We start from the raw sequence: 16,426 nt of genomic DNA on the forward strand, positions 1-16,426 counted from the left end.
TTTTGCTATTTTAGTTCGGTTTGAGTGAAAAGCGATGCAACGCTTTTCAATTTTGTGTCATTTTCTACATCTATTCTGAAGAAAATGGTCTGAACTATTGCACATTAGTTATTGGTCTAGACCATCATGTACAAATCAAAGAAATAAAAGTTCTGTTCTGTTCATCAAATGGAACATTAAATTAAAAAAAAAACTGACTTTAAAAGACGTAATGTGTAACATCTAAGATTTCTTTAGAAAGGTACGGTATCATGTCAATATAACCATTTGACGTCGTGCTAGATATACGTATGTGTGGGGATTGTTCAATCCTATATATCTCCTTTCTTACAATATAATATGATATTGCATGGTTTATCGCTAGAAGAATTCTTTTTTATGTCATAGCACATAAATTTTATCTCAAGTCGTACAATGTGTGGCTATACAGTATGTAAGTGCAAGAAATTTTTCCAGTGATGACACATATGTGAAATCGACAGCTTGCTTAACAGTTAAACAATAATTGCAGTTAAGCGTTGAAAAAAAATATAATAATGATTTAGATTTGAGGTGTTTTTGTGCCAAATGTGACAAAATTATGCAATTTTACGAGTACATGTATAATGCTTTTATCAAAACAACCATTGGAGATTTCAAAAACAACAACATATTGTAAGAAGTTTTGCTATATATTCTTTCAAAATCAAACATTGAAATAGACGTATAAATAAAACATTAAGTTAATGTATATAGATAAAAACGAAGCGTATGATAATGCCAGAACAACATAAAAATATGTAAACAAAATGTGTGAAAAACAATTCAGACTTTTGAGGGTTTTTTGATAATACTTTTAAATAAATATCAAAGTAAAAAATGACAAAATTTTTCAAACACATAATGATGACAATTGCATTAAATGCATTAATTGAGGTAGATAACTGTAATAGAACCAAAGCGTCCAACATCGTGTGGTAGAGAATGAATAATACACGAATCAGTGATATGTTAAGCATCCAGGATTGTAAATACTGCATTCAAAAAGTTGCCAAAGTTGTTGATTGTTTGTATGAGATCCATTAGTAAACCCGTTTCACCCGATCCATCGTTTGTGTAAGTACCCGACAACGGCAAAGACCATGTAGTTTGAGGCTTGCTTGCAAAATATGCGTTTCTTATATCATTGCGCACTGTGTTTATGAGCGGCAAAATCGGATCGTTGTCAAATAGAACTAGATCTGACTGTAGATATGTAATGCGTCCATGAATTCTCGTAAAATTAGCATAGAACTCTTCGAGGCTCGCGCGAAACTTGTTGAAAAATCTCCTATTGCAAGCATTCTGTAAAGGAATACAAATTATGTTTTTATTTGTTAATTTTACTTTAATTTTATAATTGCATTACAAGTCCAAATGCCTGGACGTATTCAAATCTTATTATTGCATAATAATTTTATAGATGTTTTCTTAGATTTTTTTTTTTAAACAAATGTATTCTGAACAAAAATTATATTAAATGTCTGTGCGTTTACAATGTAAAAGTGAGGAGAAAAAGCTTACGCCCAATCCAAAAGAAGTTTGTTCTTTTGAGTTTAAACTCAACATGTTTTCACTGCACGTTCCGGGGTCCATTCTGCATCTCTGCAAATTTATAGACAAACTTTTATCTAATTATTTAAATACATGTATTTAACATTAAAAAAGCATTTTAATAAAGAACACACCCATTTGGATAAACGTAAATAGGAAAATTTCATTTCTAAAAGGTTGATCAATGTCAAAGAAATAGGGAAAGCGTCAACAAATGTTGGGTGAGTATTTTAAGTACTCATATTATTAAGAAATTAGTGTTCCACTCACCACATTATGTTTGATGTTGTCCGTATCAACCTGGAGTATGCGCATGACAAGTTTTAAACTTGTGTTTTGGCAGACGACATTTTCTTGATGACGTCGTATGTGTCGTGAATTGAGTTTATGGCGGGAACGTGCCACAACAACGTCAGTCAATAACACGATGATTATCAAAATTAATTTACCTGCAAGAAATGTAAAAATGTATGCCTATGAAATATTATATAAGATCAAATAAATGAATAATATTATCAATGATCTTTTTACCAATTAGCATATTTAAATTGTTAAAAACATTCAAGTTATACTGCAATTCATTGCATTTAGGAATTTATAATGCATACAAAATGTACATGGTTTGTACCGTGAATTCTTTAACTGTTGTTGAATCAAATGTCTAATAATGGAAACAAATGGAAGAAAAATGCTTTAAAATCAAGATTTTCCTTGAAATTTGGGTCAATATTATCTTCTCATACTTCAAATAACAGATGATCGACATTTACTTTTTGACAAATGTATTCAATTCCTGTTTAATTGTTTTCCATTACCCGGAATTACTTTGTTACTTAGTCAACGAAAGTAAAATAAATGTATCACCATATAACTTATTCTATAACATATTTTACATATTTTACAGCAGTGTAACGGTTTCAGATGTCAAATAGAAATAAAATTATAGCTTTCTTTCCTAATAAAACATCATGTTTCAATACCTGGAGAAATTCAATTTACATAGTTTCGAAATAACACACTTTTTACATCATTCTTTTCCTATTACACACACAGTACCTATTCTAATTTTAACGGTAAAAACTGTTATGCTGTTATGCGACACAGTATACCTTACAATTTTATTTGAGTGAGACTAAGAAAAAGGATTGGAGCACGACACTAAATACCGTATTCCGATATTTGTCTTTTTTTAACCATGAATTTTGCAAACGTCTAGAGGTACTGCTCCAATCCTGTTATGAGCTAAATCCATTTTATTTACCAAAAATGTGTAAACAACATAAGAAGTAAGATAATATTGGAGAGCAGATCGTTTTCTCATAGCCAAATGTTATTTTATCTTTAGCCTATATACACAGAAGTCGACTATCTTGGTTTTATTTCTTTTATACTGTATTTATTTCTTAGAAAATTTAAAATGGAAAATCCATGGAAAAGCAATGCTAAAGAAATGGTAAGAGGAATATTGTGAACGAGAAGAATGCTAGTTCGTTTTCTTTAGTTCTTTCACTTAAAGAATAATCACTTTCTTTCCACAGCTTGCGCTTTCATATTAGAAATTAAACACTTTTAATAGAAATTTCAATTTACACATATTTTAATTCATAATGCTCCACTTTTAACCATTTTTGCTCGTTGGTTGACAAAATTGTCGCTTGGTATAAGTTTTATTTCACATTTAATTGGGTTTATACTTGAAAATGCACATAATACTGGAAATAGTTTGTGATTTTCTTTTATCTGGGCTGTAGAAAGAAGTGCCTGCCAAGTAAATTTCTGTCATTATATTTTCACCGTCACAATCACCAAAGCAAGGCTTTATCACATTCTCTGATTTTCAACCCCTTGCTTTCATTATCAATGCAAATTGATTAGAAATATTGCAAAGAGCCACGAGGTGACGAAATAAGAAATATAAACAATCTAAATTACCTGACTCTTGAAATCGGTAAGCACACTTCTTACAGCTTTTACATAAAACGACTGAAGAAATAGACATTTTTTTTCAAACTCCTTCTTTTTGTATCTCGGTTTTGTTTCATAGTTTTGCATTAAGCATTATATTAATTTATATCAAAATGGTATGGAATTTTGTCTTCTTTGTCATCGGGGAGAGTATCGTGAATATTGTCAAGTAGTTAGGTAACCATGGGAAACCATTCAGACCCTTCTTTACGTCTTCTAGATGATTGGATATCAAAGTGGCATAGTAGGGAAGAGCGTGAAATCACGTGATACTAATCGGTGGATTCCTTAAATATAAACGGCGACCTAAATGATAAGACAGTCTATATAAAGATATGAAAAACACTTTCATATATAAACAGAAACGTAAAATTGTAGAACTTTCGATCACGAAATAGCGATTATGGTATTCTTTATGGATATTTCATATGAATGGAAGCGTTAAAACTAAAATGACGGAGCTGGGATTTGGTTTAAATTATTCATCACTTTTAGATGCAAAAGTATGGAGAACACAAAATATATGCATTGGAAATTTGTTGTTAAATGACAATCTATAAAAACTGTGGTGGCATTTGTTGCAAATAACGTACATGTATACAATTAGCGTAATATGTAATGACTTTAGATTTAGAAAAGGATGATAATTATCGCTTAATCGATTACCGGATATGGGTAACAATCAAACTTGATTTTGGGTAAAACCTTTTGCAACAAATGAAAAGAAAAATAACCAAAAACAGAAAAGAAAAGTTTTGTGAGAATTCTTAACTTTGATATTAAGTATCAGATATGAAACATTACGGAATGCATACATATTAACTAATAAAGGTTGTCATGAGATGAATATCTCTCAGACGCAAATTGCATTTTGATTATTGTGTGTTTATATTTTAAAAATGATATTGAGTACGTTTTAGAGAAAACTTTAGTTTTTTTAAAGGTAATTATATTTTGAAAAATAATTAAAAGTCTTATATTGTTTTGTTTAATCCGTTTTCAAATTCTATATCAGTTCCAAAGCATTCTATTTAATGACAATGACCAATGCATAATTGGATATAATTATTTCTTCTTGAAGGTGTTTACCTATATATTTATAATTTCAGAAGGGTTTTTTATATGTTTCTATCCAGCTAGATTACTCAACGCCGGTCGTACCATTCAGGTAACCATTCATGTCTGAAATAATGCACCAAGGGGCATCAGAGGTCTCCCTCCACAAGTAAAGCTTAAAAGATTAGGTGATTGTATCTGTATAACTTAAAAGGCGTGGTGAAAAACAACCAATTTCAATAGGAGGCAAAGGTGGATATTAAGCCCATAGTAGCTACTTTAGCCAAACCTTGCAACAAGTTAGACCTACGATAAGGGACACAAACATCAAAACTGGTGTATGTTGGATGTATTTGTGTTTTGTGTAAATTGTCAAATTTGGAACAGTATTTTAATTTGTGTAACTGTCAGTTTCGTTAGTTTTGTTATGTGTACAAAAATAATTTGATTATTTTTCCTTTTGCAGAATCTTATTATGCTCCCCGAAAAATTTCGGGGGAGCATATAGTCGGCGCCTTGTCCGTCTGTCCGTCCGTCTGTCCGTCCGTTTTCTTGTCCGGAGCATAACTTGAAAACCCTTGGAGATAATTTGTTTAAACTTCATACAGTGGTAGAGGGCATTGAGGGGGAGTGCAGTGTTAAAGAACCATAACTCTATTTTGCCCGGTTTTTGAATTATCTCTCCTTATAGAAAAAATCTTGTCCGGGGCATAACTCTAAAACTATAAGAGATATCAACATGAAACTTTGTAGGTGAATAGATCTCAATGGGTAGAGCATAAGACGAATAACTCTTTTTGTCCTAACTTTGGAGTTATTGCCCTTTGTTAATTTCAACACTTTGAACTTTGTCCGGAACATAACTCTAAAACTATAAGAGATATCAAGATGAAACATTGTAGGTAGATAGATCTCTTTGAGTAGAAGTGCAGTGCAAAAGAACCATAACTCTGTTAAGCCTCATTTTTTAATTATCTCCCCTTATAGAAAAATCTTGTCCGGGGCATAACTCTAAAACTATAAGAGATATCAACATGAAACTTTGTAAGTGAATAGATCTCAATGGGTAGATGTGCAGTGCATAAGAACAATAACTCTTTTTGTCCTAATTTTGGAGTTATTGCCCTTTGTTAATTTTAACACTGAACATTGTCCGGAACATAACTCTAAAATTATAAGAGATATCAAGATGAAACATTGTAGGTAGATATATCTCATTAAGTAGAAGTGCAGTGCTAAAAAACATAACTCTGTTAAGCCTCATTTTTGAATTATCTCCCCTTTTAGAAAAATCTTGTACTGGACATAGCTGTAAAACTATAAGAGATATCAACATGAAACTTTGTAGGAAGATGTATCTCAATGGGTAGGTGTGCAGTGCACAAGAATCATAACTCTACCTTGCCTAATTCTGGAGTTATTGCCATTTGTTTATTTTTACTTTTTGAATTTGTCCGGAACATAACTCGGAAACCATAAGAGATATCAACAAGAAACTTTGTAAGTTGATAGATAACAGTGATTAGAAGTGCAGTGGAAAGAACAGTAACTCTGCCTTACGGCTCAAACCGGGCTCTTGTTTATTCCTTTTCCGGACGACGAAAATGGTGTCTATTGGTCCCGGATGTTTGGAATTCCCCGTTAAAACATCAGTATCTTGTATTGTGATCATGGATTTAGCTGTCATTCCCAGAGGGGGGCATTTGACAAGACTAGAACTGATTAAAATACTTATCTATAGTTTATTTTTCAAGGATATTAAACTAGTACTGAAAGCTAACAATCTTGTCCAACGAAAAACACGTACACAAGGACGAAGTAAGGGACCCAATTACTGATTTAATCAAAAGGAGTGCCAAGTGTGTAGGTTTCGATCTATGTAGCACGCATTGGAGTATGACTATATCTGAAGCTAATACCACAAATCGATCCCGATGGAACTAATGAACACAAGGCACACGAAGATATGCCTCAGAAGGTCCTTACTTTGTTGGGCATGTAAATGAATTCGACATGTTAAAGCCAAATGCATTCTGCATCCATGGAGCGATCGATGGGTATAGTCGACTCATTCTATGTCTCAAAGTATCAAATAGAAACACCTTGCCTGCATTGATAGCGTCATACTCCTTGACACATTAAACGAATTAGGCATTTAACAGAAATGTATATCCAAGTTCTTAGTTCATCCTTCTGGTTAAATTTTCGAGTTTATGTGCATGTATGTTTTGATTATAACTGACAGATTTAGAAAGCCTTGGTTAGGATTTTCTTCTATATAAGTGGCTCTGTATTACAAAGTTCATTTCCTTATAATTATTCTAAGCATATTATCCGTGAACAGCGTACCTGAGCATGAGGTATTGTTAGTTGCATTTTCCATTTCAACAATATGCACCATTTTATTATAATTATTCAAACATATGCCTTTGTTTCATTACCATATTCACACAAAACCATCATAGTGGTAAGTACATTTTCTTGACCTTTTAACTTTTAGGTCTTTACCATACATTATATTAAACTCAACATTTCTTGAGAATTACAAGCTTTTAGTTTGAATCCATACGTTACAACTCTTGACTACTTTAACTGTGAATATATGGCCTTGATCTAAAGATGATCGTGATATTAAATAATATTCATTTATTACATTTATCAAAATTGAGTATTTCTTGAACTGTTTTGGCTTATATTAACACATACACATCATAGACTTTATTGATACTGTCTTTGATCTTTTGGCTCATGGTATCCCTGAGATTATACACACTTCTTTTTTCTACGAATAGTTGATGATGACCTACATATGTCATATCTTTACTGTAACAGAGCTGAAGTATTAACTATTTCTTGAGTGTGCACGAGGGTATGCCATCGAAAAGTTCTTGTCGAGATTGTGATATTCTTTTCTGTGATTAGTAAGATAAGTGTCTTGTATCATGTTTTGCAGTTTACTGTAACTTGAATAAAGTTTAATGTATATGAACGAATTTATGTTTCCTTCTTTAGCTCTTTCAAAACAGATTGTTTCAAGGTTCTAAAAACTAAATTCTAATAACTAAGTTCTAATGTCTAAGTTCTAATGTTTAAATTATAATAACTAAGTTCTAATGTCTAAGTTCTAATGTCTAAGTTCTAATGTTTAAGTTCTAATGTCTAAATTCTAAGAACTTTGTTCTAATGTCTAAGTTCTTATATCTAAGTTTTAAGATAGTTAGCCCGATTTTATGCCACGTTGTAGGTCCTTCACTGCCACGACCCCCCTTTGGACCACCTGTTTGAAGTCCCTTATTTCAATCGATGGAGACAAGGCCTCCGCTTGGTTACCCTTCGATTTTGTCTGTTATACCTGTTGACCCGCGCATTTAAACACACGTCCTAACTAGTCTGAAATGCAGGCGCAAATACATATGTATAGCGTGAAAATTTGTTGATATGATTCTTCTGATGCTGACACTCCTGTGATCAAAAGGCCGACACAACAATAAAAGAACATACTGCATAACCAAAAATACCTTTTCAATCTGTGATTTGCCTTATCACTAGAATTTAAGAGAACTTTTAACAGTTACTATAGCCACAATAATGGCATGCGTTTTTTTATAAAATGGCAATGGATTCTTTTTTTTGCACGCTTTACATCAAGTATTATTATAGCTAGTTTTGCAACAATTGCTTGATAAGCCATAATTCGATACCCTGCCAATGTGACGACCATATACATCCTTTGTAAAATTATATTGTGCCCGTTCAGTAATGCGATTCCTTGTGAATATACTGACGGCCCCAGTTTGTAGCCAAGAACATGTCACACCATCAATCATTTGTGCAGAAGTATGCCCCTTTGTCACCTTAGAAAATTGTAACAAATGGCAATTTATTTCAATACTATATACGCCAAATCCTTGTCTTTTAATATACTTAAATATCATAGTAACCCCAATCCTAAGAAAGATCAATGTCCACTCTGCAATCTGTATGACACTTTGAGAATAGAAGATAGACTAGATGAGGCAACTGATGAGGCAACAAAAGCAAAATATCAGGCATAATTTTAAATGTTTGAAGCACTGGTAGCGTTGAATTTTCAGTTCCTCTATCGCAACGAAGGAGCCTAGGGGCAATTCCTATTTTGTTTAATGTGTCTGGGTTGTATGACGCTATCACTGCGGGCGAGTTGTCGCTGTTTGATACTTCGAGCCATAAAATAAATTGATGCAGAATCAACATGGCTTGAACATACCGAAACCATTTACACGCCTCACAAAGTACAGTTCTAGTATTGTTAATCTGAGAATTACAGCTAAATCTGTGATTACAACACTTGTTATTGGTGTAATAACAAACAGCCAAATTTCAAACCTCGTCGTCCGGAATACTAGTAGTGATTAAGAAAATTCTGAAAAAGGAAAAATAATTGTATTCTTTTAATACACATTTGAAAATCGACACTTTTTAATTATTATAAAACTAACATATACACAATTTTAAATACTGTCCAAATTTGACAATTGGAGAATTACACAAATACAGGCAACAGATATTAGTTTCGACGCTTGTGTCCCTCATCGTAGATTTTATCTTTAAACGTACTAGCTTTACCTCTGCAATTCTTTGAATAAAAAATACGAAATTAAAGAAATATTAATAAAAGGTTTATAAATCTCACTTACATCTACTTATCTATCTTGTAGTTAATGTGGCGTTTTTCGCCTTTACGGTACCTGTAAGTTCTAAGAGCTAAGACCTAAGTTCTAAGATCTAAGTTCTAAAATCTAACATCTAAGTTCTATCTTCTAACTCAAAACGGCCTCAATGGGCTTCCGTAATATCGTGTTAGATCCGTCAATTGACGCAGTACTTATCTCGCAATTATTTTTCCGCATTTGAAAACGATACCATGGAAATATTACTGTCAAACTTTTACAGTGCAGTATTAATTGAAATCCGATTATAAATTAGAAATTTGAATCGGAACATCTTTAGCAATATCATGCCCTCTCTTGACAATGAATAGCCAAACTGACTCCGAACTTATCAGTGTTTATCTTGAGGCTAATGATAGGTGGGTACAAGACTTTCAATTGCACTTGTACTTCGATGAATGTTATATATATTAAGTGTTATTTAGTACATTTGGCTACAAGTTACAGGAGCACACATTAGAATCTGTTCAATCTTCATAATAAGGCGTAACCCTCCAAAACGACCTTGTATGGGACAAAGACGTAAATTTTTAACAAACAAAACGTATCAATCTGTACTTCGAAATTTGAAAAATTAACACACCAAATGTTTAAGATCCTTGAACACAATTTTTTATGGTTTATATCATGAATATGATGCTCAAATTAAGATTTATCAATTGTGTAAGTTCCACAAAGCATTATTTATAAAGATATTACCGAAATTAACATTTCATGTAAATAAAGGGAGGTAATAAAAGATTCAACGCAAACGTTACGTTGAAGGCTGCATGAAGGTTATTTGCGGTAAAGAAGACCGACCTTGCATACTTTTCCCCTTGACGCGTCGACATCGCCAGGCCCGTTTGGAATGGACCATGGAGCATACACGGTGGACCATGCAACACTAGAGACATGTTCTGTTTACTGACGAGTCCAAGTACTAGATTTAACAGATAGCCGTGCTAGAGTCGGGAGAAAACGAGGTAAACGGATTTAAACTGCAAATATTGCCGAGCATGACCACTACTGAGGGGGTCAGTTATTGTGTGGGGAGGCATGAGCTTGTATGGACGAACCGGCCTGATTGTACAAAAAAGAGGCACATTGATAACATTGACATGTCAGCGATACATAGACGACATCTTAGACAACCAGGCTAGGTTGTATGCTGGAGCAGTCGGCGATCAGTTCATTCTAATGGACGATAATGCTCGCCTCCCATAGGGTCAGTGTGGTTCAGGACTACCTAGAGAGCGAATATATTGAGCTTGACTGGCCAGCTCGCTCACCTTACTTAAATTCAACAGAACACAATCATGTTGAATGAGTTGCAGCTTATAATTTAAGCCGGGTTTATAATAACAGAACAAAATAATTTTCAATTTATTTATGATATTTAGTAATTGAGTTTTGCATATCTTTCTGTTTTAAGTGCGCAAGTTGATTTATGTGAGACATTTTATTGTTGTTTTAGGCTGTTAGACTTCAGTTGAGTTCCTTATAATAAAAATAATATCCGCAATAACAAAGATGTTTTTTTCGTTGCTTTCGCTTTCCATTTTTCATCCATTTATTTATTTGAAAACCTGTTTCCCGGAGACAATTTATATAATGGCCTTTAATGATCCCATTTATCCTATTTTGACATTTTCCCTGTGAACTACTTCTTGGCGCATTTGATGTATTTAGTTCAAAGGTATTATCAATGCGGTAACAAGAATAAATGGTGCATTTGTATCATATTTTTCATGTAATTTAGAATGCCACATTTCTTATAGGTTTAATAAAACAATAACCTTTCCACGCTAATTATCTTAAATGGACTTGTCCAGCTTTCATTCAGGGGAAAACCATTCGTGACTGTTAGGGAAAATGTCCAAAATATATGGTTACTAAATAGCAACAGTGCAAACCATGACCAGACGGCTAAGATGAGCGACTGAATTGGTCTACACAGGTGGCAATGGTTATTTTTAGGGGCTAAATCTTCAAACTCCGAGTTAAGTGAACATATTTTTCAAATAATCATCATTTTGAATATAAATGAAAACCTATATTTTCATTTTTTTTTAATAAATGAAAAATATTTTTTTTTAAATATTCACAGTCAATGTTACGATTGACATATTTTATGCAAAACTCTTTTTTGTATATATATATATATATATATATTAGGCAACAAAATTAATGATGATTGCATTCACTAGTAAATGTGTGCTTTCTCACGCCTTAATTGTTGGATATGTTTAATTTACAAATGTTTAATAATTGAACTGCTAGTTATACCTAATTTACAAATTTTTAATATTTAAACTGCTAGTAATACCTAATATCAGTCTTTGTGGTATGAAAATTATCATATTTCACTCATGACTACTACCACTCGTGAAATATTTATTGTCATATAACTCGATGAAAATAAATCCTGTTTATACAAAAGAAACTTGAATATCCTCTATTGATTTACTGCAAGCCTATATATTACAATGTGTATATGTTATTTAGATTCCAAGCACCTGTTACTTCCGGTCACTGTATCATTTATTGCAAGCTTATACAATTCAACTTGAATCGTTTTTTTTTCCGATCACAGGAAGTGAATGTGTTTCTATACATTGATCGGAACTGAACCACTTTCAAATATAAAGTAAGAAAAACGACGAGTGAAGTTTGATTTATCAGTGGTGGAACACTCAAACATATAAACTTGTCTCATCTAACTTATTTGATATTTCAAAAAAGAAAAAGAGAAGAAAAAAAAGAACCCGAGTTAAGATAAAATGTTTAATTTTTTCCGTTTAGTGTCTTATAAATGTAGTCTTTTAACATGTTTTGATAAAGATGCGCAACCTTAACTGTCTTATTTCACTTTTGTTTTCTTCGCAAAATGTGATAGCCTCCCTTTATTTATTCATTTATCTATAAAAGTGTTTTATATATAAGGTGTTTTAAGACTGACAGCAATACACACTACAGTTATTAATATGTTTCTACTTTAATTTTTTTGATAAAAAGATTGTTCTTGGGAGACAAAAAAATCCTATTACACGGAAAAGGAGGCTAGCCGGTTATTAAATGTCTTATATTTTAAATTGTCGGCTTTGTTAAGTATGCGGGTATATAACCTTACATTAAAACGTAAATGATACGTTGATTTTAATGATAAATTATACGCCGTGTCATACCATATAGAAATCATTTTAAATAGAGCACCAAAAAGTGCACTATTGGTAGTAAGATATCAATTCTTTCACTGAATAGTGCTCCGAAATTTAATGATGTGCTATTTTCGTAGCTGATGCTGCTCGAGGACCTCACCGAGTAGTGATCCGGTGCTGTGTTGGTATTTGGTGTTCCTCGAGGAGCTCACATAATTGTGCTCCGAAATTTAATGAGTTGTAGTCGTTGTTCCTCGATGATTTCACAGAAAAGTGGTCCGAAATTTGATGAGATGCTCGATTCGTAATTGGTGTTCCTCGAGGACCTCACCGAATAGTGCTCCAAAATTTGATGAGTTGCTCTATACGTAGTCATACTCCTCGGGGATCTCACCGAAAAGTGCTCCGAAATTTGATGAGGTGCTCTATAAGTAGTTGGTGCACTTCGAGGATGTCATCGAATACTGCTCCGAAATTTTATAAGGTGCTTTATTCGGAGTAACTGTTACTTTTTGTCGTAAAGATATCTCATACAATTTATATACATTTATGATTGTTTGAATTAACATGACGACAAAACATTATGTTTTGATACAGTAGTTATCAGATTTTCTTTTAGTCTTGCAACAAATTATTCCTGTCCGTCTAGTGTTTTTCTGTTCGTCTGTCCGGATACCGTCAGTCTCTTTATTCGTCTGTCTGTCTCTTTGTTTGTCTACCTTACTGTTTGGTTGTTTGTCCGTCCGTCCGTCCCTCTCTTTCTTTCTGCTAGTCTTTGCAAAAATGACATATGCCATATAACGCATCCAGATTTATGGTATGTTATTCACGGAATATGGCCCTTCTTTAGAGCTCTCGTCTGCTCAAATCTATCTTATATCATACATATTTCTTAACGCTGTAAGCCCAAATGAATACACAAAATGTATTTGTAAAGAAATTTAGTACTGAACGTCTTAAGTAAAATGTTTAGTTAAGTGTTACTTTGTTTGTACATAAAATATTTGATGTTTCAACAATGTCTCGGTATTAGTTTTGAAGTGCTAGACAAATAAAAACTATAAAAATTAAAGGGGTAAGTTTTAAACATTACTTATCTACCTCCCCCCCCCCCCCCCCCCCCCCACGTACAGCCGGCATATGCACACCGACTATCGAATCAGAAACACTTATGCTATGGACAGTTTAATTTTAATTTTAGGATGACGCACCATATATTTCCCTACTAACAGCATGCTACAGGAACAAACACATATATAGTACTAAATTTCTCAGAATTTTTACAGTTTTAGTATAAATACACGTACCGGTGTACTGAAATTGTTTCAGTTTTGAGTGTACTTTTTTTTAACCCTTTACACAAAGTCCTCCGTCTTCATTCTAATATACTATACCTGTATTTTAACTGTCCCATTGCCAAGATATCAATAATGCTAAAAGATAATGTGGTATTATCACAAATCTTATTATTGTACTAGGTAATGAATACTCTTTAAGATCGTGCGTGCATAAAGCATTTAACCGCAGTTCGGCGTATGTCACGTAAAAGACATAATTATTGTTTTATATTGAATGGTTTCGATTAAAGTACTGATAACGCTTTATGCTTACACTGACGTTTTTTTTACCTTATTCCTAACTACTAAAATATTTAGCGTGTCATTTAAAAAACAACAACATCAAATGTCAATCTTAATACACGTTTATTAAAATTAATAAATAAATAAATCAATCAATCTTTCAATCAATCATCAGATCAATCAAGATGTGTTAAGAAGGCCGAAAGGCAGGAAGCAAGATTAAAACAGAATACGTAAAAAAATTATAAGATTTTAAAACACGGAGTGAATAACGCGGAGCGCATAAAATGTCGTGTGCTGCTCTTTTGGTAACGTTCATCTTATAAAGTATTATATGTTACATTAAAGGGATTCCACTGAGGTTTTTTGACATGACAAAATTGGAAATAATTTTTCGAGATTAATGCTCAGTTTGATGTAGGTCGAGATCAGTAACTTGTGTGCAAAATTTTAGATCATTCGCTCCCGCGGTTTATCCAGGATAATTATTCAAATTGTGAAAAATGACCCCAAAATTGAAAAGCGTTTAAACGCTTTTCACTCAAATCGTATCAAAAATAGCACAACATACGCTTTTCGATTCATTTTTGAGTATATTTCTATATCAATTGTTCATGTCTTCCTGTTTTACGTGCCCAAGCTGATCTGTGTAAAAAAAAAAAAAATATTTTATGCTTTTAGGTTTTTGAACCTCAGTGGAGTTCCTTTAACTGATAATGGTAACAGCGATTTATACGGGAAGGTTAATCCTCTCAATCGTATTAAACCTGTTCTATATTGCGACAAATTTTATCAATATTTATGTTTAAATAGCCTCGCCAGAGCAGAACTTTAATATTCTATAAATACATTGCCTTTTAAATGTAAAGTTAAGTCGATAAGAAGCCAGTCAGTTGGGTAATTCAAACATGTGGGTGTATTTTTTCCCACGGTTAAGTAGGGTAGTGTGTAGATTGATTGAATGGCATTCCTTCGCGTTTTAAAACCCGAAACTACGTGTGACTAACCATTTTAAAACGCGGTGATATCCTTGAACCCATGGACGAGGAAGGTAGTTTGGGATTTTTTTAAGCGTAGGCGGATTTGTAAAGATTATATCTTTCCTTAAGGTAGTCTTAAATTACGATTATAGAGGTATTCGGGTTACAATCGGTGCAACTGTTCTTTCACTTTCGTAATATGTCAATATACACGGCCACTTTTTCGCAGAAACATAGAGTTAATTGTTCGCACCTACGTATTGTTAACATCAAAGCGCAGTATCTAAGTATTTTGGAATTTTTCTTGTATGTCTCATTTGAAATTCCTTTCAGTATAAGGCAGAAGATCACCTTAAGAGTCCTATGTGTGCTATTTACAACTTGTGATGTATTAAAAAAAATTCCAACTGTTTTAATGAGTAATTCACAGTAGGTAACGATGGTTCAGTCGTTAAAAACAAACCAAAAGGGTTTTTTAACTGACTACTAAATGTTTCTTTTCTTGTCATAAATAGAATGTGCACGTCATTACAGACACCTTTGGTATCCATTTTGTTTTTTAGGAGATGTCATTTATCTATTTTTATATTATGTGTATATTTTCATTTATCTATTTTTAAGTATGTGTATATTTGTATTAAAACCGCAAAAAAGAAATCAAAGACATTATCGGTTTTCCGGCTTTGCAAACGGGAAGAGATTAGTGTACATCACTTTTCATATAAGACGAACAATAGTTGAAACAATGACCTTCCGTCAAAGAAAGAAAGAAAACAAACAAAAACAAATAAAAGTCTTTCAAAAACTTTGAAGTGATTTTTTGTTGTATATTTACAGTACACATACATTTATAAACCCTGCCTCTTTAAGTGCACGTGCCGTTTGCTTTAAAGTCGCGTGCGCATTTGTAATGTTTGGAACATTTACGGTAGATGAAGACCTCAGGTGCCCGTTTGTGTTTAATTTTAGACTCCAGCAGGCACACGTGTCGGACCAAGGACCAGAACAGTTTGGAAAGATGTTGCGCAGAAAGATATACAAAAGAAAATTAAGAAATATACTCAGAAATAAATTGAAAATCGCACTTTTGTGCTATCCTTAGCCAGATTTGAGTCATCGCTTTTCAGTCTGGTCCTTTTGCCACAATTACAATATCTGGGAAGGGCTTAATCTAATGTTGTAAGAACTTGTTGCCCAACCAACTTGCATTTTGATATATATACACATTATTTGTATAATGTGTTTGTAAACATGTATTTAATGCAATACAATATGTTTAAACTATCATTATTATTATTTCGGTAAAACTGATTGAGCGAATGATCTGAAATTTTGCACACCAATTATTTGTTACGACCAACGTCAAATGATTAAAAAATCTCGAAAAAATTATTTCAAACCCAGTAATGTTACAAGAAAACTCA

At 32.9% G+C, this 16,426-nt stretch overlaps 1 protein-coding gene across 1 annotated transcript; it reads right to left on the minus strand.

Moving 5' to 3' along the window:
- Nucleotides 1-652: 652 nt before the first annotated feature.
- Nucleotides 653-1,950, minus strand: LOC132755974 (uncharacterized). Its single transcript, XM_060746915.1, has 3 exons — nucleotides 1,843-1,950; nucleotides 1,543-1,623; nucleotides 653-1,323 (listed from the first exon to the last, which is right to left on the minus strand). Exons 1-3 carry the CDS (start codon nucleotides 1,885-1,887, stop codon nucleotides 991-993), a joined length of 459 nt encoding a protein of 152 aa, XP_060602898.1. The 5' UTR covers nucleotides 1,888-1,950; the 3' UTR covers nucleotides 653-990.
- Between the last annotated feature and the right edge of the window lie 14,476 nt (nucleotides 1,951-16,426).

This window comes from Ruditapes philippinarum, unplaced genomic scaffold (assembly GCF_026571515.1).
Source record: "Ruditapes philippinarum isolate M1 unplaced genomic scaffold, ASM2657151v2 ctg2608_1_1_1_1, whole genome shotgun sequence".
Lineage (NCBI taxonomy): Eukaryota > Metazoa > Mollusca > Bivalvia > Venerida > Veneridae > Ruditapes > Ruditapes philippinarum.

Excerpts from the sequence above, each read along its gene's own strand:
- LOC132755974 (XM_060746915.1), bottom strand. The coding sequence starts at position 1,887 with ATGCGCATACTCCAGGTTGATACGGACAACATCAAACATAATGTG. Across the intron at positions 1,624-1,842 it reads ACAACATCAAACATAATGTG|AGATGCAGAATGGACCCCGG; the intron begins GTGAGTGGAACA and ends ATAAATTTGCAG. Across the intron at positions 1,324-1,542 it reads AAACTTCTTTTGGATTGGGC|AATGCTTGCAATAGGAGATT; the intron begins GTAAGCTTTTTC and ends ATTCCTTTACAG.